This window comes from Oxyura jamaicensis, chromosome Z (assembly GCF_011077185.1).
Source record: "Oxyura jamaicensis isolate SHBP4307 breed ruddy duck chromosome Z, BPBGC_Ojam_1.0, whole genome shotgun sequence".
In the NCBI taxonomy this organism is placed as follows: domain Eukaryota; kingdom Metazoa; phylum Chordata; class Aves; order Anseriformes; family Anatidae; genus Oxyura; species Oxyura jamaicensis.
Window position 1 is genome coordinate 22744050 of NC_048926.1, and position 25324 is coordinate 22769373.

Here is a 25324-nt window from a genome sequence, read left to right on the forward strand (position 1 = left end):
GACTCGCACCAGACAACTACAGCTCCCATCGCGCCGCGCTCCTCGAGGACTACACCTCCCGTCATGCACAGCGGGACGAGGCACCTCCCGACTCCGCTCAGTGCGCGGAGGGAGGGGGGAGGCAATGCCTTCTGGGAGTTGTAGTCCCACCGGCCGTGCCCGTGACGGCGGGCTAGGCGTTTCCGGGTTGAGCGGTGCTGGCGCAGGCACTGCCCGGCCTCCACTGCCGGCGGGGGGACGGCGGGCGCCATGGACGTGGCGCAGCCCAAGCAGGAGCACCTGCTGGCCCTCAAAGGTACCGGCACCGCGCAGCCCGGGGGCACGGCCCCGCGCCAGGCCCTCGGGGGTCGCCCTCAGCGGCAGGGCCTGGCTCCGAGGGGCGGGGGGCGGGCGGGAGGCTTTCAGCCCTTTTTTTTCTTTCTTTGTGTGCTTTGAAGGTGTCCTTTCCCTGGGTTAGTCATGATTTTTCCTCATAATTTGAGGCGTTTGGCCTCAACGAGTGGATGTTGTGTTTGTGTCCTTGATTCCAGAGTCATTGGTAGTGAAAATAGAGAAGTGGATGGCCCCCGTGCGCCTCGCAGAATTATTAGTAATAATACTATTGTACTAAATACCAAAATAATGCTGTAAAAAGGATCAGGAGAGGAGCTGGTCGTACCAACTGACAGGAGGGTACCAGTACATCAGTAACTCAAACGCCAAAAAGCCTGAGTCTCATTGCCCCTTCTTTCAGTAAAATCTGCCTTCTATCTCGTGGACAATGCTTGGCTTGAAAATAAATACTCCTCGCTAGGTAGTAGCAATAAGGAGTTAAAATATCAATTTTGTGTGTGTTCTAAACGGGTGAGACTGCTCAGATGCACAAAGCAGCACTGGTGTGTTGCGCCCGTCAGCGTCCATTTTCTGCCCGATCACGGGCTTCCAGTGTCCTGGGGACAGTCCTTACGGCGTCACCTGCTCACGGTGAAATCTGGTAACTAACTCAGCGGTCAATCACCGCTTCTACACACGTGTACACACACAAAAAAAATCAACAGCAACCCCCCGAGAACATGAAACAATGTCAGGTGCCATTGCAAGTACATTTTGGTAGTGATTAATGCAAAGGAGCACATCCTGTGATGTTTTCATGAGATACCAGTTGAATACTTGGCTTCATATGGAATTTGGTACAGTGCCCCCGCCATAGATTTTGCAAATAGAAATGAGAAAGGTGTCAGAATTTCTTTGCATTTTGTCTATTTAAAATATATATATAGACAGTGCAATGACTAAGCAATCCTAGATTTTATTGATTTGATGTTAGTGTATGTTGCTGATGTTTGATAGGGATCCTTAAATGATTACAAAATTGTTAGGGGGAGGGGAGAAGCTGGAGAGAAAGAGAGTGCATGTTCTTGTGCATATTATATCATGTTTCATAGTAGTGTGTGTAGGTGTGGCTTTCTTTCTTCCCTGCATGTAACGTAGTCATTGTATGAAAGAAAGGAATTACAGACACTTTCAGAGTATAAAGTCTTCAAGAACTTACTGTGTCCGTAAGTTATTCCAAAAGAATAGCTGTATGTATCAGCTTGGAAGCTTTGAAATAAAAGTCGAACATGCAGTTCTGTTATGAGCTGGAAGAAAAGCAGACAACTCTAGCTTGTCCACACCACTTCCCTGTTAGCCTGAGACTTTAAAAACTTCTACACGTGTCTGTACTATTTGAGGAAGGGTTTTTGTAATGCACAGTATATTTGCTAGTTCATTTGTATGCCCTGACTTAGCATGTTGAAAATTTTGAAGGACAATACTTGATTAAATAATAGTTTTGATTGGTGAGTTTGATAAAATAGGTAGTGGTGTATCTTATTAAAGATGATAAAATCTTAAGTACATTTTTGGTTATTTTACTTCATACCCTGATATGCACTTGTTAGTAAATGGTCTCTGGGAACAGAGAATAGAATCTCTCAGAAAAGAGAATTATTGCTTTAACATGTAAAATTGGACATCTGAGAGAACTTCTGAAGTGTCCTCAACAAGGGACAGCCTGTTTGTGATGGATATTAAAAAGATGTAGCAAGAATAATGACAGGTGGATGACAAGTATGAGAAGGTAACAGTAAAAGGATAACTCTTGTGACGGATGCTGTTGAGTAAACTGTGTTCATATGGGTAATTTTCAGTGTAATAAAGCTATGCTGGCAATGATAAAATACAGTTGCTATAGTCAGCCTGGGTAAAGTAGAAACGTTCTGATACATGTCTCTATATCTAGATATGTAGATCTATCTATTTTTTTTTCTTTAACAAAATATCCTAGCACTGTTGTTTGTAATATGGTAGTATCTTATTTCTTTATAATACTTCTGCTTTAGGTCCTGTTTTCCACTGATCTTTGCAGCACGGGGGAAGGAAATTCTTGTAAATAAGATGTGTCAGTCTAGATTTCTGAATCCTAATCAAGAGACTGTTCCTTTTATTAAGAGTAAGTGGTTTTCTACTGTACAAACATGGAAGTGGTCTTGCATTATCGACCACATCACAGAGATCTAATAGAACTGCAGAAAATTGCAGAAGCGGCAGTGAAGGACTTTCCTATTCGTCAGTTACCAAGATTTACACCCTGGTTCCCAAGTGACTTGTGCAGACTTCCCCTCAAACCAAAAAAGCAACCACCTGTTATTTCTTCTGAGGAAGCAGAAGAATTAAAACAACTTTCTTCGCCTTCAGAATACATTGTAGGATCTCCTAATTATGATTGCACAAAAAGTCTTCCTGAGTTTCAGTCTAACACAAATCATGGGCAGACCTTAATCCAAACACAAAATGTTCACAGACCAGTTAACTTGGAGAATCAAGGAGAACCACCACCTAATGGAAAAGAAAAATTAAAAAGGTCTTGGAGTGCCTCTGTCCATAGCCCTAAGCTTAAAGAAAAGATTCTTCCTTTATCTCGAGAACTGCAAAACAGTTTGGAAAGACTAAAACTGCATGCATTTTATAGAGCAAAGTGGACAATCGAACAGTCTGCTTGTAATAATCAGAACTTGGAGGACGTCTGGATAAAATTGAACAGACTCATCAAACATAATGAACTGCCGTCTTGCAATGCTACTATCCAAAGATCTGTGGGAGAGATATGGATTTTCTGTGATATATTATACTGTGAATATGTTAGAAATATTCTTAGGGAGAAGCTGAGTCTTACTGATAAAATGAATTTACTTGTACATAAATTTGGAATTATATTTAGTTTATAAATGTACAATAGTTTCATAATAATATGGCTGTGTGAAGTACTAGAGCTTTTAAGCAGCTTATAATATATAAACTTTAGAACAACTGACGAATTAACAAGCAGAAAACTATTTAATATATTATTTAATAACTATTTAATAACTTGTTACAATTTTTAAGCTGTAATTTTTAAGCTGTAATAATATATTTGTTTTGCCAGAAAACTCATGAATGGTTCTAGTAAGATTAGTACATTTATTTGGTTTAGTATTCTGTTTTGTAGCTTTTGTCTACTTCAGTTGTCTAAAGGAAAAAATTAAGTTTCCACACTTAATTTTTCCAGAAAAGTAAAAAGTTCCCTTAGGACTTTACTTGTGTTTTTCTTGGCATGACAATCATATGTTAGAATAATAATAGTTTATTGTAGGCATTACGTACCTTTTTGTAGTTTAAATCTAAGGATATCTCTTAATTTGGGTCATTGACATGTACTATTAAACTTTGACTGAATGCTAAACATCCTGTATTGACATTTGGTGTGTTTGTATGAGATTTAATACTACCACTTAACAAAACTCATGAAATTATGGCTGGAGTAGCTAATGGTCATTATTAGTTTTAAAGTTTGTATAGCCAAGTTATTTCACTGAAATTATTTTTCTGATCTTAAGGACGGTACTAATGAAGTTACTTTGTGCTGTCAGAATTTTAAAAAATATAATGGAGTAGAATGCAGAGCAATTAGGATTTTATTTAATTTGATATTTGTATCTAGGATATTAGAAGAAAAGCAAGAGATGATAGGTAGTCCTGCAAGAATAAAATACTTTTAAATATTTTCTAATATTCTTTTAGTAGTCCCATTAAATACAAAAATGTACATATCTTCATTTATGTGTTTTGACTTCATTTGTTGCTGATCTCTTTTTCCCTGCTGGCCAGGGACAGGACCCGAGGGAACGGCATGGAGCTGGGACAGGGGAGGGTCAGGCTGGGGGTTAGGGAAAGGTTCTGCACCCAGAGGGTGCTCAGGCACTGGGACAGGCTCCCCAGGGAAGTGGGCATAGCATCGAGCCTGACAGAGTTCAAGAAGTGCTTGGACACCTCTCTCAGACATCTGGTCTGATTTTTGGGTGGTCCTGTCAGGAGCTGGACTCAATGATCCTTTGTGGGACCATTCCAACTCGGGATATTCTGTAATTCTGTGATCTATCTAAACTGGAGCAGAGATCAATGTCACTGTTCAGTAGTAGCTGTCAGCTTTCTGCTGCTTCGGCTTGGCTGGTGTATACAAATGATAATATTAATGATACACGCAGAGCTTGCTGGGCACACCGCAGCTGGGAACTGTGATGTACTAAAAGTTGTATGCCACATTTGATTTCTCAATAGAATTACTGGGTTTGGGTAGCACCAACGTACAAGCAATTGTACAATGTGCAATATAAAACTTTTTTTGAACTATTCCAGAAATGCTTAGTTAATATACACATATAATTCAGTATCTCCTGCATTTTCTGTGTTGATAGAGGTTCTCCATTTACTCTGTTTTGTGCATTTTTATTTACCTCATGGCCTTCAGACTTCACACTTTTCAACTTGTCTCCATATCAATGAGAATGTATTATTATTATCATTATTTTTTATGTGAAAACTGAGATTTCTTCACGTCAATACTAACTTGTGTAGGTTTGCTGGGTGGTAATATGAGTTACTGTGAGCTAATACGACCCACTACACCCTAATGCATATCAAAACAATAGAATATTTTACAGTTGCAAAAGCTGACTGGACATATAAGACAGCATATAAGGTGTATGATAGAGGTGAAAGCACAGTCCATATTTTGGTGCAAGGTTGTTCATTAACTTCTTGCATTCATGAGAAATCCCTTTGTTTTTGTTTTACTTTACAGAAAATAATGTGGTTTTATGTTTCATAAGTTTAGAAGAAAAATGAATTAGTGCCTTTTTCGTATTCATATCACATACAACATTCCAGGTTGCAAATGCTCATATGCAAATAAGTTTCATATGAATGCTTTCATGTGAAGCGATATGCAAGTTTGGGAACATTGATTTACATGAATAGGGAGGAATTCTTTTAAGAATTCTTTAAGAATATGTAATGCAAATGTAAATCATGCAACTTTAAGTGTTATGAGTTAAAATAGAACCACAGAATGGTTTGTGTTGGAAGGGACCCAAAAGCCCACTAATTCCATGGGCAGGGACACCTCCCACCAGACCAGGTTGCCCAAAGCCCCATCCAGCCTGGCCTTGAGCACCTCCAGGGATGGGGCATCCACAGCTTCTCTGGGCAGCCTGTGCCAGGGCCTCACCACCCTTATTCCTAATATTTAATCTAAACCTACCCTATTTTAAAGTTATTTGCCCTTGCCCTGTCACTACACTCTGTGACAAAGAGTCCCTCCCCAGCTTTCGTGTAGGCCCCCTTTAGGTACTGGAAGGCTTCTCTAAGGTCTGCCCAGAGCCTTCTCTTCTCCAGGATGAACAGCCCCAACTCCCTCAGCCCGTCTTCATAGGAGAAATAGCCTTTGAAAATACCACTTTATTGAAGTAGAGGTTTCATTTTTGTTTATTTTGTTTTGTTTTGTTTTTTAATAGCAGGGAATAAGAGTCTTTTTAATAGCAGGATCTCAGTGATTTTGATTTTGTCAGTGTTGATAAAAAAAGTCTTTTGTAAGTAGGTTCCTCTTAAAGTTTGTGACCAGAAGAAAAAAAAACAGTTGTGTAAATAATCAGGGATCTTAGACTTGTGTATCTTGTGGAGATTAGTATATAAATGCTAATCTTCATGGCCTGGACCATATGGCTGAAAGGGTCCAGATTAGTCATTTTGTGCAGTTATATAGCAACCAGGATCATAGGACAGACTTTTAGCCTAGAATAGTTCTGTAAACTTCTGTACTGCTTCTGAAGTCCACAAAGCGCTTTAACAGATAAGACCTTAAGCACATCAGATTGCCAAGGGAATAAGGCAGGGGGGTGTAATAACATCACCAATGCTTGTGGATCTCAGGGTACAAGGGAATTTGTTGTATTAAAAGTGACCAGATGATCTAAAAAGGTCTTACCATCATTCAAACTGAGGCTTGGTGTTTGTTGTTGTTGTTTGTTTATTTGGTTTTGTTTTTTTTTTTTTTTTTTTTTATGTGGGAGGAGAGCAAGACAAAATTATACTTAAAAAAACAAACATTTCGTTGACCTATGCTTTATTTTCTGATTTTGCAGTGATGAGGCTAACCAAACCTACCTTATTCACTAATATTCCGGTGACTTGTGAAGAGAGAGATTTGCCAGGTATGTCTTATATACTGACATATTATTGTGTACACATTGCCAGGCTTAACCAGTGCGAGTGTCTGAGACTTAGATATCAAAGGAGTCTTAAGACAACCCAAAGAAAGTAGCCTGAAACAGCAATATATTTTGTTTAGCAATAGCTGCAGGAAAATGCCCAGATACACTCTACAACACTTGACCTACAGCTTTGAAAACCTGGTAATTACATTGCACATGTGAACTCAAAGCCTGAGATATTAAGATTATCCCTATAGATGCCATTATGTCTTAGGGAGCATGCTGTTACTTTAAAATGGAAAACAGCTGTAACAGAAAAGTGTAATTGTAGAAAACAAAAGTTTGGTGCTAGTATCTGCTTCATCTGGAGAAAGAAAATGCCCTGCTAATTGTAACCAGTGCATTAATGTTTTATGGCAAATGATTTTGCAAGAATCACAGCTTCCGAATGGCATAATGCTTGGGGTGTAGTCATGAATCAGAAGTTCCTGGGTTGTTCCTCAGCAGTAGTTGCAAGAAGTAGCTCGAAGCCAAGTATAAGAAAGAATAAAAAGAAAGATCAAGGAAGAGGGGGCTGTATGGAAATAAAAAGCAAGCAGGGGAAAAAAAGTAAGTGGGACTGATTAGTTCTGTTGTGTAGAAAAAGTTTAATTGTAATTTGAGAATGCCTTTGGGATTAGGCCCTTCCGCATGTGTGCAGAATGATTTATTACACATAAATACCTGGAAGTAGGTTATAATTTATAAGCAGGTCATGTAGATTTTACCCCTAAATAAGTTGCTTGTAAAATAAGTATACCAAATATAAGTTACATCTAAATAAGTGATTGTGTCATGTCTTAAATGCAGGCAAAGCTTTAGACTTAGCAAATATTTGATACTAGTAATTTGATATTTCTACAGGTAATCTATTTAACCAGCTCATGAAAGATGATCCTTCTACTGTAAAAGGAGCAGAAGCTTTGATGCTGGGAGAAATGCTGACTTTGCCTCAAAATTTTGGGTAAGAATGAATTTGTTGTAACATTTAACATGCAAGTTGTAGGATTCATTTAACAGCAATGTAATTATTACTTGTCTTTCTTTTTGAATATCATTGTTATTCAATAAAATGTTCAATCATTTTAAAAATAGGAACTTGACTTGATATAACAGGACATATAAGTGTATATTGCCTAATGTTTGTGGTCTGTAGCCTGACTGAATATAACAAGTATGCAAAATTGAAATAAATTTACAGCTCTGGATGAATTTCTGACATAAAACACAACTATAAACTATGGCTTATACTGACAGGTTTTTGTGTGTGCTGATATGTTTGTTTTCTTATGAAATTTTCTCTTAGAAGGATGACATTTAGAAGAATGAGAGTAAGATTGACAACATACTTGAGGGATATGGCAACCTCCTAAGCTCTTCCTGTGTTTGAATTTTAGAAAGAATTCTGTTGCCTGCTGTTTACTAGAAATACATAAATGAAATTAGAATGTTTTTAATTACTGTGTCTGATGTAGCTCTGTAACTACAGCAAATAGGATTCCCATAATAGAGCTTGTTGCAATATAGTTTAAGCACAGTATTTGACTAGTAGTACTCTAAGCAGGGTGTAGTGCAATTTCTATGTAAGTCTCTTCTAGGACGTTCACAGACTACCTCTTTGTAGCATTTTAAGAACCGGGTCTAGTAATTGGCATTGGCAAGGTTGCTGAACAGCTTAGAATAAACAAATATAAACATAAAATAATTTAAAGGGGCTTTACTGAAATATTCTTTTTTTTTTTTTTTTTTAAATCACAGAAATATATTTCTGGGAGAAACGTTTTCCAGTTACATTAGTGTACATAATGACAGTAACCAAGTAGTCAAGGACATACTGGTGAAGGTATGTAGAGATAAATCTATATACTGGGTTTATTGAAAAAAAACAAAACAAAACAAAAACAAAAGTTAAATAAATTTTCTGATAATATCTGATGCATTTAACATGTTTTATAACAGACTTAAAGAAATATCCGTCGCTTTTTTTTCTGACCCAGAAAATATCCCTGGAAACAAAAATACATAAAAATAGAAGTGATGATAGAAATCTTTTAAGATTAAAGTAAAAAGATAGGATTGTTTCAAAAAATGGGTCAGTTGTAAAGCTTTTCTGGAGAATCAGCATAACAAAACTTCTGCAGCCAAAACAAAATGAATTTGTATTTCTACTTGCACTTTCAATAGGGTCATCCAGTCCTTGTCATAAAGTCTATGCAAGGCATGTTTTGACTTGTATTTTGCTTATATTTCAAATGACTTCTTTCCTACTGCATCATTTTTTGCATTTGGTGCTGAATAAATAATCCGTTGAGAACAGAAATTCTAGAAGTTGTGGAACTCAAAAATAAATGGAGGTTGTATAAGCTGCGTGTTAAAGGAAATGGTTTTAAACTAAAATAGGGTAGGTTTAGATTACATATTAGGAATAAGTTCTTCACTCAGAGGATGGTGAGGCCCTGGCACAGGCTGCCCAGAGAAGCTGTGGATGCCCCATCCCTGGAGGTGCTCAAGGCCAGGCTGGATGGGGCTTTGGGCAACCTGGTCTGGTGGGAGGTGTCCCTGCCCATGGAATTAGGGGGGTTGGAACTGGGTGGTATTTATGGTCCCTTCCAATCCAAACCATTCTGTGATTTTATATGTTTTAGAAATTGTCTTTTACTTCGACAAGCAACTTCTCAGCATATGCTGTTTCTCCTTAGATTGCTTTAAGCAGCTGTAGTTCTAACCAATTGTAGTGGGTTTACGCGGCAAGGTTTTGGTAGCAGGGGCCATAAGGTTGGCTTCTATGAGAAGGATCTAGAAGCTGCCCCATGTTAGGTAAGGGCCCCACTGCTGACCAGAGCCGTGCCAATAAGCGATGTTATTTTGCACCTCTGCGAGAGCAGATTTAAGTCAGGGAAAAAAAACGCTGCACCACACAGCATCTGGGAGAGTGAGAGGAGTGAGGAACAGCCTTGCAGGCGCCAAGGTCCGTGAAGGAGGAGGAGGGGGAGTGAGAGAGTGGTTGTGGTGGAGGTCAGCTGCCTACCTGAGTAAAACCACCACACCAATGCTTTGTTTTTCTGCTCCTAGGCTGACCTTCAGACAAGTTCTCAGCGTTTGAACCTTTCAGCTTCTAGTGCTGCAGTGGCAGAACTTAAACCCGACTGTTGTATTGATGATGTGATTCATCATGAAGTAAAGGAAATAGGAACACACATGTAAGGTTTTATATCTTCTGACTTGCATTTTTATCTGATTATTTCTTTATTTATAGCACTACAGAGTTTTAATAAAGATTAAAAGGAACTGCAGCACATGCATGGTATTTTATTTCTGCTTTGATATAGTGCAAAATTTAACTCAAAATTATTTTAAAAAATGTTTCTTTCAGCTTAGTTTGTGCAGTGAGTTACACTACGCAGACAGGGGAGAAGATGTACTTCAGAAAGTTCTTCAAATTTCAGGTATTGTACAAAGTATTCTAGTCTACTTGCAATAACTGGGTAGATACGGAAAATATTTTTAAAACATTTGATCCTTTACAAGCATTGTTACATACTAATATTTGAGATTTGAAATAGAACTGGTAAAATTTTACATGAACTGATGATTTCTAATTACCATGCAGATAAATATTTTAGAAAGAAAATTTAAAAAGATGTTTTCATAGCAGCCAGCTTTATGATTATTTTTAAACAAAACAAGTCAGTCTTTTAATACATCTAACCTTTGAGTTTAGATTAAAAATTTTTGATTGTTCTCGTAGTGTATCTAACCTTTTAAGAATGGAACATAATGGTTTGTTTTTCAAAGGAAACTAAGAAAAGAACTTTAATATATGGTATCTGATGTGCATATATATCAGTAGAAGTAATTGATGGAGTTGAAACCCTTTGTTCCACCACACAGATATCAGGACTTTATTAGAATAACTGATGAAAGCAGGGAAGTACTATCATCTGTGGACTGGTTCTGGCAGGAAAGTGTATTTTAGCTGTATCCGTAATGAATGTATATTTTTAGAGAAATATACTGGGACTTTGATAACTGTGGGATAATAAAGGAGGATTAGGTGATGTGCTTTACTGAATAAATTTTTGGATTCTCTCATAGAGTTCTCATCTTCTCTTCCCTACTTAAACTTCTTGGTAGAACCTAGTTCAAGACTGTGAATTTTTCTCCTTTACGCTCAATACAGTTGCTTATTTGGAAACATTTTTAGTGGTCTACGTGCATGTTTTAATTTCTATATTATTTATAACTTAATCAAACACAGTCAACTTTAATGTCAGAGTAGCTCAAGCAAGTTATCTGTCAAATTTGAAACTCTTTCTTTAAAGATAGCAGGATAAGAGATTCTCAGAAAGTGTGTGTGTGTATATCACTTCATCACTGTTCCATAAATACTCTCAGATTCGTTATAAGAAAAATACTTAATACTTTGGTTGTTATTTTTTTGCAATTGGCATGGAGACGCTAGCTACAAAATATGAGAAGAAAAAACAAACAAAAATGTTAAAGGCAAATTAATAGTAATTAGGATGGTAACTGATGGCTCCTTGGTGAGAAAGGTGCCACCAGCTACTTTATAACATTAAAAAAAAATGTTTACTGTTTGACAGATACTGATCTTTTTCCATTATATTTTGTAGGCTCTTTTAGGTTGAACTGGTGTTACAGTTTGTTTTCAAACAGCTTCTTTTTTAGCAGTTATGTGCTTTAATATCAATGAATTGTGCCTATTTTTTCTAGAGCTATCACTGATTAATTAAGACCATTATGTTCCTGTGCATTCCTATGATTCTGTCTAGAGTTTTGTTGTTGTTGGGGTTTGTTTTGTTTTTATTGGGAACAGTAAAATAATTATTTGATTTTTACTAAAAAGCCACTTGAAATTTACTGGAATGAACAGAAGGACTTTGTCAGAGAAATAGAAAATATCAAAATTTGGAGAACTTAATAAGAAGCTCCCTGAAGAAGAATACATAAACAAAAAAAAAAAACTCAAAACCCACAAACATATTAAACTAAAATTATATTTTATTTTTCCTGGCTACAGAGAGAGGTGGTAACAGTTACTGGAAAGATCTGAACATTTTGCCTTTTATGCAAACCTCTGTGTGAAGACTCCTTTTTAACCTTGAATTCTTCAGCACTAAAAACTTAGAAACTTTGTTCACAACTTGGAACTTCAGGCATCTTTCAGGATTCAGTACACTCACATGTAAATAAAGTAAATTTTTCCCTATGTGAAGCAGAATAAATGTCTTCAGCAAGATAATTTAAACTTCTTTCCTTACAACTGTAATAGAAGGTTTTTTCTTTCAGTTGTATCAATGTATATCCATTTTATACATAATAACTGTTTGGGTTGAGCGTAACGGCTTTATGCACAGAGTTCAAGCACTTAAAACCCAGCATTTAATTATCCCTTTTGGTAGTCTATTTTTTTTTTCTGTAGATCTTATTTTACATGATTAAAATGTGTGGTTTTCTTTTTTTCACTTCTTCATAATTTTAACAATTGTACTTTCAAGAAGGAAGTCAAGGCTAGTAATGGTTCATTGCTTAGACTAATCGTATGGATAGTTCACTTTCATTTATTTTTTGAGAAGTCCTCAGCAACATTTGTTTCCTGCAAAACGGTGTGAAGGACTTGTAAATATTACATTGCTCTTGTTCCCACTTGAAAGCAAGCAGAGAGCACTTCGATATGAGGTGGACGTAATGTTATTCTAAAGACATATTCTGCTCACTGCATTGTATTTGTCTCATTTCTTAAGAGAACAGTGGAGCAGTATTTTTTATCAATATGAGAAAGCTACTTAAAGTAATAAAGCAGCCAAGTATGTTAACAAGAAGCAGAATATAGTTAATTGTGAGATTTTACCAGAGTTGATTCTGTTGTGTCTTCCTTTATGCATCTGTTCTGCTTAAGATCAAAATAACTGAATCAACACCTTGGAGATCCTGACACTTGTAAACAGTTTATGCTGGAGTTGTCTGAGAAATCAACTGCTGATCTGTCCTTTTTCATTTTATTCAGGTTCTCAAACCACTAGATGTCAAAACCAAATTCTACAATGCGGAGGTAAGTGTGAGCTATTTGTGTTTGGGTTTGGTATGTTTGTTTTTTTATTACTTCATGTTAGCTGGTTAGGTGAAATTTAAAGAAATTCTTAAGCACCAGATTTCTTAGCAAGATGATCTGTTCTGAAGTGAAACATTTACATGGTGGATTTATGTCATTAGTTTAAAAACAGATACATTCACGATGAAGGGGGAAGGAGATGGTATCTAAGACAGTATCTTAATGTAATTGACTGGTTTTTTTTGTTTTGTTTTGTTTTTTTTTCTCATATTTTCTGCTTTCCCATAATCTCAAGTACTTCCATTTATGTTTTGTATTTTTAGGTTGATAAACTACCTACTGTAAGGGAGATTAATTGTATGCAAAACAATTAATAGCTTACTAGACTGGAAATTTAAATTTATTTTTCTCCAATGTAAATATGACATCTTTGTAACATAATTATTTTTTAGGTGTGTGACAGTACTGCAAAACTAAATGACAGTAAATATTTATTTGGACATACTTAGGTATAGTTGCCTTTAGCTATTTCCAGGAAGAATTTTAAAAGAAAGTAATGCTGATAATGGAAACTCTTACAAATAATATACATTGTTACTTTCAATTTTAGACATGCGCTGCATATATATGTATTGAATTGCCCAGGGAGGTGGTGGAGTCACTGTCCCTGGGGGTGCTAAAGGAAATGTTGAACATGGTTGGACATGGTTTAGTGGGTGATATTGATGGTAGGGGGACGTTTGGAGCAGATGATTTTGGAGGTTTTTTCCAACCTTACTGATTCTATGATTCTGTGAATAGTTTTGTTGTAGAGTGTACAAAAGGTGTATTTCCTTCCCTTCCTAACAATATCAACAGAGAAAACAGAAGGGAGAAATAGCAGACAATTTCTGATCTACAAATGAGGATTCCATGTGGAAAGATCTGTCACATTCAGCGTTGCATAGGAAATTCCCCATCAAGATTTTCTCTGTTGAGAATGAATAGCATGTAGATCACGAGCCATTTAATACAGAGAGATTTATTTAGAGGGAGGTGTAGATCATAAATAATTCAAATATTGAAGCACAGAGGAAAAGGAAGGAAATGTTTTCCTAAAAATACCTGTCTACATTAGGCTACAAGCTTCAGTACTTAGGTTTACTAAGAGTGAGATACCTGAGTAGAGTCAGAATATTACCATGTACCACTAGTTGAATGCTTCATAGATTTGGTGTTATCCGTAAATGTGAATATCTGGAAACATCTTCTGCTGTGATATAAAAACAAGGTAATTCCTTTGGGAACGAGATAAAACTTCATTTTCTCCATGGATTTTATTGCAGATGGAAAATAGATGGTGGGTGAAAGAGGACAGGCATCTTAAAGTAAATGTTGCTGTCTCTCTGTACTTTACATGTAAATTTTGTTCTGTGCTGGAACACTTCATAAAAAATAGAAATAAAAGCCACTTAAAGTAAATTTTGGGCATACTTGATATAAATCAAAATTATTCTTTCATTGAAAAGATGTTTTACTGTCTGGCCTTGATAAGGGACTGAATAAAGTATCTCCATTCTTCAATTAGCAACCAATTTCTCATGATACAGATTCATGAGAAGCTGTGGCGTTTGAGCTGGTGTTGGTGTGTTTTTTCGTTCATTTTTTTAATCCATAAAAGTTTAAAAAGGCTGTGTTTTTGCCTTTTGTTCTTTCTGTCTGGTTGTTTATGCTACTGCCATTACCATAGTATTCATATGGTTGATTTAATTTTTTTTTTTTAAAAAAAAACATTGTGGATGATATTAAGTGAGAGATTTTCATTTGCCTAGCAAACTGATAGTGATTTCACTTCTGAAAGTATATAAAGTGCTGCTGTGTGTTGTGATGGCAGAAGATGAATAAAATGATAATAAAGTAATTGTGTAAATGTTGTATGTACTGTTACACTCCTGTCAGAAGCACCAACACTATCATCCTGAATTTTAAGAATTTAAGAATTTCCTTCCTACTTGGGAATAAGGAAGGGAAGCAATCGTATGTGTCAGTTACTGATTTACTAAAGGTCTTTAAAGGTTTTAAACCATCATCATTAACATTACAAATGTGATGCTATCAATTCATAAAATTTGTCACTAAAATTATGGATCACAATTTCTAGTAATTTTTTTTTCATCTTTCTAAGACAAAAAATAACATTGAACTTTAATCTTCTCGCTTGTTGCTCGTGTTGACGTAACATCCAAATCATGGTGGTCACTGAAATCCATGTATAGAATGCATGCCCTGTCATCCTAGCTTGCAGCAATCCTGTGATTGAATTACCTGCCACAGTCTGTAGAAGGTGCTTCACTGACTTTGGTGTGCCTTCAGAAAGGCTCTAGATAGGGTTCTGTTCCTGCAAACATGCCAAGGGAGACAAACGCACAGCCACTTAAGAAAATTAATTTTGCAATTAATGTTGTTTTCTTTTTGAATTATGGCTATTCCCCCCAAAAAAAGTTTTTTTCCCAGTTAAATTATCCCAAATCTTGTTTTAATCTGTAGTATTGTGGCTTTGCTAGAACCCATTATCACTTGATTTTTATTTTTGAGGCCTTAAATATTCGAAAACTTCACATTATCTGTAAAATGACAAGGACTATTTTTCCATTTCATATACAACTGATTGCATGGATTTAAACTGAAGACAAACTTTAAACTTGCTCCAAAACTAACTGCTTTTTTTTTTTTTTTTTTTTTTTCCATCAATATATTCTACCATGCCTTATGTGTGATTTGTGCGCCTTAGGCTCTATTTTGGATTGGATTTACAGTTAGTAAAATCTGAAGCAAAGCTAGTAATCTATGTAACAATACTAGCTACAGCTTCCTAGAAGTGTAGTTGTCACCTTTGTTTGCATCCATTTTAATTTACATTTCTGTCTTACTAATGCTCTCTTGTTTAGATGGTGCAAAAAAAATGCAGAAATGCATTTTGTTTGAAAGTTAGCCTCCTTTTTCTTTAACATTTAACCCTAATTTCTCTAATGTGTTCTTTTTTATTTTCCCATTAGAGTGACCTCAGTTCTGTGGTAATTTTTATTTATTTTTTTATAAATATATATGCTTTTTTAATTGTCTATCTGTCTCTGTGCTTGTTGTTGACATTATTTTAAAAACATAATGGAAAAGCAATGTTTGTTCTGCGTATCATGAACTGATGTTTTGTCATCTGTCCTGCATATGTGCGGCTAATCATTTAAATGGTTAGCTCTTTCTTTAATACCCATTGTTGAAACTAAAAGTTGATTATTTTAAACTCTTGATTGTGTGGGCCATTCTATAAAACATCTCACCAAAATTTGACGACATAGAAGTTACCTTTTTAACTGGACAAGGAGATTCATTATTTGAAAGTGGGAGTTAATCCCTTTTAAAAACTTACTGGTACTGAACCGTGAAAGTGTAGGTTTAACTACAGCACTGCTTGTGTGAGCTGTGACAGAACTTTTCCCGTCCAGTTGGTGGAGACAGTGGGTTTGAGGAGAGAGCAGCGGCTGGATGTTCTTCCTTTCCCAGGCTGGAGCTGTGCTTTCCGACTTTTAACTGCATGTAACAGCCGATGAGTTAGTATGGTACTTCAGCAGTCTGATCTCACTTTAAGGTGTGCGTTGTGTTAAAGCAAGCTGCATTCTTGTGAAGTACTTAAGTGTTTTGTTTTGTTTTCTTTTAAAAAACGTGATATTTAAACAACGTAGGAGTAACATGAAGCTAACTTGCTTTTTCATTATGCTGCTTGTTTTTTCTTTTCCCTTTCAAACTAGCTTTTTCTAAATTTTTGCCTATGGTTGCTTCATTAAAACAACTAAAACTTGGGTTAATGGAGATTTTGAGCAATGGATTTATGGGATATAAACAATACCAATTTAAGTGACAGCTAGGTGGTGTTAGTAGTAATGACTACTAGGAGCCATGTTTCAGTCGGGGGTATTTCCAACTCCTTCTGCAAGTGCGAGGTCTGTCCATAACCTGTTAAGCTTGCACAGTTTTCATTCCTATATGTATATACACGTGATTTGTGCATAACATGTTTGTAAAGCACAATGTATAGTTCCAGTACCATTCTGTATTTCTCCTTGTGATACTGTGCCTTTTGAGAGCAATAAAATTCAGACTTCCATTTTTTACAAGCAGGAATTCATTAGCATAATGAGGTCACTTATTTACAGTGATTAAAAAGAAACTGTAAGGTTCCTTCCACCTTCTTCATAAAATATATCCTTTGAAATTATCATAATAAAACACCTAAACTGGTTCTAATTGTATTTATCAATAGTTTTTTTGGAAATACGGATTTGGTATTTCCACAAACACTTTATTTTATTTTATTTTAAATAATTGGCACTTATCCAGGGGCCTATATTTCTAGTAGACTGAGCCTTCAGTAATTACTCTATCCTGAGGTTTATAAGCTTCAAAGTGACTTCAATGGTCTGCAATTCCACATAAGCAATGAGGCAAAAACACCTCAAGTTTCATGATTTTTCAGTTTATTGAGTTAAAAAGTCCGTACCTCTCATTCCTGTGCTAAAATTGGTACTTGTATACCATCATCATGCACTAGCTTCATTTGCACAGATGTGTCCTATAGGACATTTTGAAGGTAGAGCACCAATTAAACTTATGGATGCATATAATGCTGGTGACCATAGGCATGATGAAGCTAACGAGAGAGGAGGCTGTTTTGCTTTTTAGCTGGTACATAAATGTTTCAAAATAATGAGAAAATCTCAGAGCATGTACCTGAACTATTTTACTTCAGTTCAAGCAAAACACACATATATTACATTTTTTCACACAGCTTGAGGCACTAGTAATCTGGCATGGCATGGCATTAATGTGCATTGCAATTCCTTTTTTTTTTTTTTTTCTTTTAATATTTTGTATTAGAACTTGAGTTTTTATTGAGTTGATGAAAGTCTTGGGAAGTGGCAATCTGAAGCGTTACAAATAAGCAATATCTAGAACATACAAAAATTATCCCACATCCATTGTTTGGCAAGATATCTGTTGACTAACACTTTTGCTCCTTTTAATTGTAACTGGGATTAAGGTTTTTCTTGCATTAATTACTTTAATTTGATTTGCAGGCATGAACTAAACACACATGACTTGTTTTTTTTAACAATAGGACTGTCTTCTCTTTTTAATAACATCAATCATATTTTCATGATCTTGCTCTTTTGTTTTTTCAGACAGATGAAGTGTTTCTGGAAGCGCAGATACAGAATATCACTACCTCTCCAATGTTTATGGAGAAGGTTTCTTTAGAGCCATCCATTATGTACAATGTTGCTGAACTGAACACAGTTGACACAGCAGGGGAAAGGTATGTTGAGATTCAGAAATTAATTGGTATTTGTCTTTGAATTATGATTTGTCTTTGTATTATGATTTCATGAGTTATAAGCATTACAATTAGTGAGTTGTCTGTAACTCAGGATTGCATTTCTTTGCCTGAATAAAAGGGTCAAATTTCTGTTAGGAATTCAGCTGTAAAAGTTTTAATTTTATAGAAACTATTCTTAAAACTTCTTAATTCTACCTAGTATCTACCTAGTCTATTTTTCAGTATGACCTTTATTAAATTCAGTCCCCATCTGGTTCTGGCTTGATCTGTTTATCTATATGTTTAGCAGTAAAACTGTTGAGGGCACAAAAGCTTGTAATGTCTGGGTGGAGGTCAACTTTGGCTGTTTGTGCTTTGCAGTTGCTTATTTTTGGTTTTGTTTTCGTTTTGAGGAGGTGTAGTGTGGGTGCTTTGTAGTGGGGGCTAAAGTGAAAATTCTGTCTTCTCCCTGACTGTCAAAGCACTCAGCTGCAGCATAGTGGAGTGCTGTTCATACACAGCGTTTGTGTCCACTGTAGGGTTTCTTGCCCTGAATTGGAATCATCAGCTTGTGAGACTGCGAGAGTCTGAGATTCACTGGAAAGGAACCAAATAGCAGTTTACATAGCAGAAGTGTTTAGAAAGACATAGAATTAATTGATTTTTTCAAACTGAGAATTAATGAATGTGGTGAATGAGCTACACTTCTGCACTTGTGGATTGAATTTCACATGCTGGTCACTGCCATCTAGTATCTAAGCAGTTAGGAAAACCTTATCAAGGCTGGCAGTAGTAAAGATAAGATTAAAGAATGAGGGAGCCGGAGGGCTAAACAAAATGTTTGTGTAAAATACTGAGGGGAATGTGAGTCTTGATGGAAAAAACGTAAAGGTCTGTGCTTAAAAAATGGAAGAGCCTATAGCGATTACATAAAATCGTAGTGTGTCAAGTTCTTGTCACAAGTAGTTTCAGGTGAATTGAAATTCAATGCCAAAATAAGTTCTATACTTCCTGGCAGTCATAATTATCTATTTCTTTAAAGATTTAATGCTGAGAACACTGAAATATGAATAAGCTGCTGGTATTAGGTTCATTCGTGGTCTGTGGAAGGGATTGTTTTTCTTAAGAATATTGTATTTACATGCCAGCTTTCCTCATGCTCTGAAGCTAAACACCATTCGTTCTCAACATCTGGAGTACCTTCGTACCTTTCCCTGATGTTTGCGAAGATGGTTAAACTGCTGTTTGAGTACACAGTTGAAAGAACTCTTGAAAAAATAGGAAGCTGAAACTGAGTTTAATTAAGCTTTGCAGTTGTCCTTGCCTTCAGGTTGTATGATACTATCCTAATCTGTTCATTAATTAATGTTTCAGCACGTTTCAAGCAGTAAACTTAATTTTTTATAAGTAGTTCCATTATACTACTGGCCTTTTTATGCAAATTTTTCAGCATTTTAATAGCACTTTAATGAATATATTCAGCTTTGTAAAGCAGACTATATGACCCTTTGCCATAAAATCCATTCCACAAGGAATATACAGTCCTCGGTAGATACATCTTCAGTGTTTATTTTCTGGATTATTTCATTCCATGAGTAAGTTGTAAGCTCCTTGTCACTGTTAAAATGAAGAACTGTTTACTTCAAAATTCTAACACGCACAGGGAGTCTGAACTACAGCAACTGCTTTTTCTACTCTCATTTGTCTGGGTAAGGTCCAAATTAATGTGAAAATCAGAGCAGGCATCCAGATTGATTTTTGTTTCTGTACCAGTGCTTGCCTCTCCCTAGATCAGATACTCAGTTTACTCGGTTTCAGTATAACTGTTTTTGATCTTTTTGTGTGATTTTCTTGATCTACTTAATGAGGGTTAAAAATACATGAAATAATGAAGCTGTTTTTGCACTTTGTTTTACCTATGTGTCTCGATCTGTCAGTATCTCAGGCAGAAATAAAAGTTAAGCTTAGTGTTTGTGTTTGAGGTAGATGAAGCATTGCTACAGTTGATTTTTTGACATAACTAAATCAATATTCTAACATACTATTCTAAATTACAATTATTGTGGTTTACTTTATTTTTTTTTTCCAAGATGCATACTACTAGCCTTGACTAATGAGATTAAATTACTTTTTAAAAATTACCAGCACCGTAGTTCAAATGCTAAGATGCCAGATGATAATAAACTATAATTCAGCAAAGTGGATTTACACCTCAGATTCCTCTGGCTCAGCTGAGTTGCCTTTCTTCTCATCTACAAATGGTCCTTTCGATGTACATGAGTTGTAAAATTGTTTTCTGTCGTGAAGATATAAAAAATAGAATGTAGACTAGAATGATGTAGAATAAATTACCACACACACAGTAAAACTGGGGAGAATGGAGAAGAAATGCAGGGTTCTTTTTAAGTCCTCTTAAAAATAAATGTTTAAGGCATGATGTTTTTTGTTTTAGCGAGTCCACTTTTGGCTCAAGGACTTATTTACAACCTATGGATACACGTCAGTACTTATACTGCCTAAAACCAAAGCAGGAATTTGCAGAGAAAGCTGGAGTAATAAAAGGTGTAACAGTGATTGGAAAACTAGACATTGTATGGAAAACAAATCTAGGTGAACGAGGAAGGCTGCAAACTAGCCAACTCCAAAGAATGGTAAGTCTTTAACTTAAGCATTGGTTAAATTCGGCATCCATTTTTAAGGCAACCTATTGAACAATTCAGTAATGTTTCAAAGGAAAAGTTTAAGCTGCATACTTTGTGGACCTCATTCTGAATTCATGTCTGTGTATATTTGGGAAAGTTATTTGATACAAATACTGAGCACACATTCGATCTGTGAAGTGTGGAAAAAGCACTAGTTGGAGGAACTGTAGCTGAACAAAAGTATTCCTTTTGTTCTTATGAATGGCAACTTTTTGTTGTTCTTAAGTGTTGTTGGAAAGGGAAACGGACCGGAGTAACGATGCAACCTTGATGCGAGTATAATCGTCCTCTCTTATTGCAGGTTCTCACAGAGTATATATAGGCAACTAACTACAGCACGCGCCGATAACAACTTATAATTGGTCTAGCTTCTCCATGCACTTGTCTCTAGCTTGTTTCCTCATTATTTCTAATACAAGGACATGGGAAGCAGGGCAAAGCCACCTGCGAATTCCTTTCCCACACTTAAGGATTTATTCTGTGATACATAACATGTTTTTTCCTTTTCTTCAGAGCACTGAACAATGTAACTTAGTGTCTTGTACACATGAATTGCCAGAATCAATAACAAGTGTAGTAAAATATTTCAATTAGAATAAAAATAACTTATTGGACGTCGTTCAGCGGCAAACTGAAAAGCAGTGATAAAAGAACTCTATGTATGCCAACATTTGTCATAGAAGTCTGTTCCCTAATTCATTCAGACCTTTTAGCTTCTGAGTAGTAATTTTTACATATAGCATATATAATATATTCAACTTTCATATCTATAGTTTTGATTCAGTCTATTATATCTGGTTGATACATGAGTTTATAAATTTGAGGTTGCAATTTCTCCCTCACATTGTTTTATCTTCTGAGTGCTATCAGATTATTTCATGTTTAGATTCCACTCACCTTCTATCATTTTCCTCTTAATCCATTTACCAGCCTTACAACCATTATTTCCCTCACAGGCACAGAATTTTACTGTACCGTTACTTTCTTTCATTACTTTCATTACTTCTTTCATTACCTGTTTCAGGTCAGGAATGTACTTTTGAAACAAGTATCTTGAATCTTCTACTTAACGTAATTTGGTTGGTTTTGTGGAGTGCTCTTGGAATTCACAAACTACATTTCTGTTTTGCAAGTTTCCAAACTTATATTGTTCTACTGATAGGAAATTCTTTGTCAGTTTTGATATCCCGCTACTGTCTCTAATGTCTAATTTAATATACTTTTTAAAATGTCACCTCTCTTTAGTATGTAAGAAGCCAAGTATAACTAAGAACTGTTCACAAGCTCTCAAATCACTGTTTTTTGAGGCCTCTTTGGCCTTTTAATCAAGTTGTAAATGTAACTTTTACCACAGCATTATTTATCGCTGAATTTGAGCACAACTACAGCTTGTCAGGCAGGACAAAATTTTCCCTTGTTTTTGCCTTAGGATCTATTATTTGTGGAGATTGTCAACTATCAAGTTTTGTCAAGAGCCAAATACATGTCCTGTTATTTACTAACAAATCCTAATTACTCTGAACTTGGGCTGATTCAAGTCAGTAACTTGCTTTAGATTTTCTAAGTGTAATATCATGCACCATTCTTACTGGTGGCAGCTGATTATTTTGGCAGAGGCTTGGGGGACTGAAATGGCAAGGAGAATGAACAATCTAATTTATTAGGAACTGTGCTTTTTCTAAAGGTAAAGAACAGCGAAGGGCTAATGCAGGAAAACTGTACTAATACTGCCCATAATTTCTCTGTTATCCATCTAATAGAGGTCTTAGAATGAACACTGACGTTTCCAGGAGCAGTATGTAAGTGTTTGGACTCCGAGGACATGAATTACATGAAAAACTTAAGTGTGTATCATTCCCTATAAATAATGTCATCATCCTTGATATGCAGATCATGCTTGTCGAATGAGTTGTTAAATCTTTCAAGGCGATGGTCAGTAGTGGATGGAACACTGCTGTGATATGGCTGTAAGTCAAAAGCATGAAGAGTTCTCTCCTGTCCTCACATTCCTGCTATTCTAAGTCTGTTGCAGTAAATGAAAACTTGAGTAGTAACAACTCCAGCTTTACTAGGCAGCGTTTGAGAAATCTGCATTCTTGTACCTCCCCAGGCACCTGGTTATGGTGATGTAAGGCTTTCTCTGGAGACAATACCAGACACCGTAAATCTGGAAGAACCTTTTGATATTACATGTAAAATAACAAATTGCAGGTAATGTCACGTGATGCTTATGCTTTTTTTCCTGAGTGGGTAAGTTGTGGCCATTACATTTTTGTTGTGGTTTAACCCAGCCGGCAGCTAAACACCACACAGCCGTTTGCTCACCCTCCCCCCTCCCTCTCTGGGATGGGGGAGAGAAACAGGAAAGTGAAGCCTGTGGGTTGAGATAGAGACAGTTTATTAAGATAGGAAATAATAATAATAATAATAGCGTGTACAAAGCAAGTGATGCACAATGCAATTGCTCACCACCTGCTAACTGATGTCCATCCTATCCCCAAGCAGCCGCCCCCCCCCACCCCGGCTAGCCACCCCTAGATATTGTTCAGCGTGACGCCAGATGGTATGGAATACCCCTCTGGCCAGTTTGGGTCAGCTGTCCTGGGTCTGTCCCCTCCCAGCTCCTGCTGCACCCCCAGCCTGCCCGCTGGCAGGACAGAGCGAGGAGCTGAAAAGTCCTTGGCTTGGTGTAAGCACTGCTCTGCAGCAATTAAAACATCAGTGTGTTATCAGCACTCTTCTCATCCTAATCCAAAACATAGCACCCTACCAGCTACTAGGAGGAAAACTAACTCTATCCTAGCTGAAACCAGGACAATTTTTCAGTGATTTCTCCTGAAACAATTCAGACCTGGACATTATTATGAATTCTAGTAACACCAAACTGTTGGTTCATTACTTTAAACATATCTTTTAGATTACAGTGATTCTAAATGAATGAACAAACCTTCCTTCATTATATGCTAATACTATTTGAATTAAGAGACTGTCAAAAATCAGTAGTAGAATTCCGTGGAATTGGCTGCAATATCATGCAAGACTTCACGTTTAAATTGTATCCTTAAATCAAAAGTCCTCTTAGTTCCTAAGTAGTAGTTGGGGCTTTTTGTTTGTTTTTAAACTACAGGTAATTTTTTTTAGAATAAATGCCATTTGTATCTGATTTTACTGCTAGTTCTGTACTACTCCTACGTCTGCTGAACATTGTCTAAGTAGTCTTTTCTGTGTCTTTATCCATGTTTTGACTTTCTTTGTATTTACACTATGATCTACAGTAGTCTGTTATAAAAGGGTTGCAAGAGTGATATTTAAGTAAAGTAATTCTAAATAAAATATGAAGCCAGCAACTAAAGCACATACCTGGTCTGCGGTTATTTCTCATGGAAAATCTTGAAGGCCATCCAAAATGTGACTAGTATTATGGTCACCAGTATAACTGAATCCATGACAGAAATTGTATATCAGCCCAAGCTGTATGCAAATAAATTGATGCACATCACAGTATGCCTTACTTGCCTTCTTATAATTATATAAATTTTTAAGTGCTTGATTAACAACAACCTGAATAATAAAGTAATCTAGCTGTTACATGTCTGCAGTTCTTGAATGCTTAAAAATAGCCCACAGGTTTATTCTTGTTTTTCCTTTTCCTCTAGCAGTGAAAGGACTATGGATCTGGTTTTAGAAATGTGCAATACGAATTCCATCCACTGGTGTGGAGTTTCAGGAAGACAACTTGGAAAGCTGCACCCAAGTTCATCTCTCCATCTTGCACTTACATTATTGTCTTCAGTGCAGGGATTACAAGTAAGTCTTTATGGCATGGCTTTGTTATAAAATAGCTGTTTTATAAGCTTAGTAATTCTAATAACTCTTATAAATGTTTTCCCTTTCTAGAGTGTTTCTGGCTTAAGACTTACAGACACATTTTTGAAGAGAACATATGAGTATGATGATATTGCACAAGTCTGTGTAGTTTCTTCAAAAGTCAAACAAGAAAGCTGAAGAAAAACCCTACTCCTGCTGGTTTGGTTTTTTTTTGGACCAACTTCTGATGTTTTTGCAGCTGAATCATATTAAAAGGTGTAAAGACAAAACAAACTCCCTATATATTCATCATCATAAGTATGCTTATTTAACTTCTCTGAGCATTTTTGAATGTTGTAAAATCATTTAAATAGACGCATATTCATTTTATTTACTGAAAATAAAGCCTTTGAAAAAAGTGTGTCTCTAGCAAATTATTTTGCATTACTGTCATGTTGGGTGAGGGGAAAGATTCATAGGCAGTTTCTTTCAAATAGCAGCACTCTGCTGTTACTATTTTAAAAATATGTGAAGTAATTAAATTGTGGTTCTGACAATACTATTTCAGGGTGAAGGAACTAACCTTTTATGGACAAGTAAATTATTTTAGACCTAGCTATATCCAGAATCTTTCAATTTTAAGATACTAGATAAATTTATGACCAGCTAACTAAATTAAGGAGATGAGCTCATACAAAAAACATTGAAACCATACCTTACACATTTAATAAAATGAATACCAAACAACATAAAAGGTATTAAAAAAAACACACCATATAATCTGTTATTTCAATTGTACCAACAA

General features: G+C 36.1%; 2 protein-coding genes across 6 annotated transcripts; both read left to right on the plus strand.

Moving 5' to 3' along the window:
- The first annotated feature begins 152 nt into the window (after positions 1-152).
- Positions 153-3757, plus strand: SHLD3 (shieldin complex subunit 3). 2 transcript variants are annotated; one of them, XM_035310746.1, is made up of 2 exons: positions 153-295; positions 2364-3757. In XM_035310746.1, exon 2 carries the CDS (start codon positions 2499-2501, stop codon positions 3246-3248), a length of 750 nt encoding a protein of 249 aa, XP_035166637.1. In that variant the 5' UTR covers positions 153-295; positions 2364-2498; the 3' UTR covers positions 3249-3757. The 2 variants fall into 2 exon arrangements, with proteins under 2 accessions (XP_035166637.1, XP_035166638.1); XM_035310747.1 differs by lacking the exon at positions 153-295 and adding an exon at positions 968-1079.
- TRAPPC13 (trafficking protein particle complex 13) lies at positions 153-24930 on the plus strand. 4 transcript variants are annotated; one of them, XM_035310740.1, is made up of 13 exons: positions 153-295; positions 6480-6548; positions 7452-7551; positions 8346-8430; positions 9660-9787; positions 9961-10033; positions 12616-12660; positions 15696-15713; positions 17877-18010; positions 20463-20661; positions 22823-22923; positions 24369-24519; positions 24610-24930. In XM_035310740.1, exons 1-13 carry the CDS (start codon positions 250-252, stop codon positions 24715-24717), a joined length of 1257 nt encoding a protein of 418 aa, XP_035166631.1. In that variant the 5' UTR covers positions 153-249; the 3' UTR covers positions 24718-24930. The 4 variants fall into 4 exon arrangements, with proteins under 4 accessions (XP_035166631.1, XP_035166632.1, XP_035166633.1 ...); XM_035310741.1 differs by having other exon boundaries at positions 24372-24519; XM_035310742.1 differs by lacking the exon at positions 15696-15713.
- Positions 24931-25324: the final 394 nt, after the last annotated feature.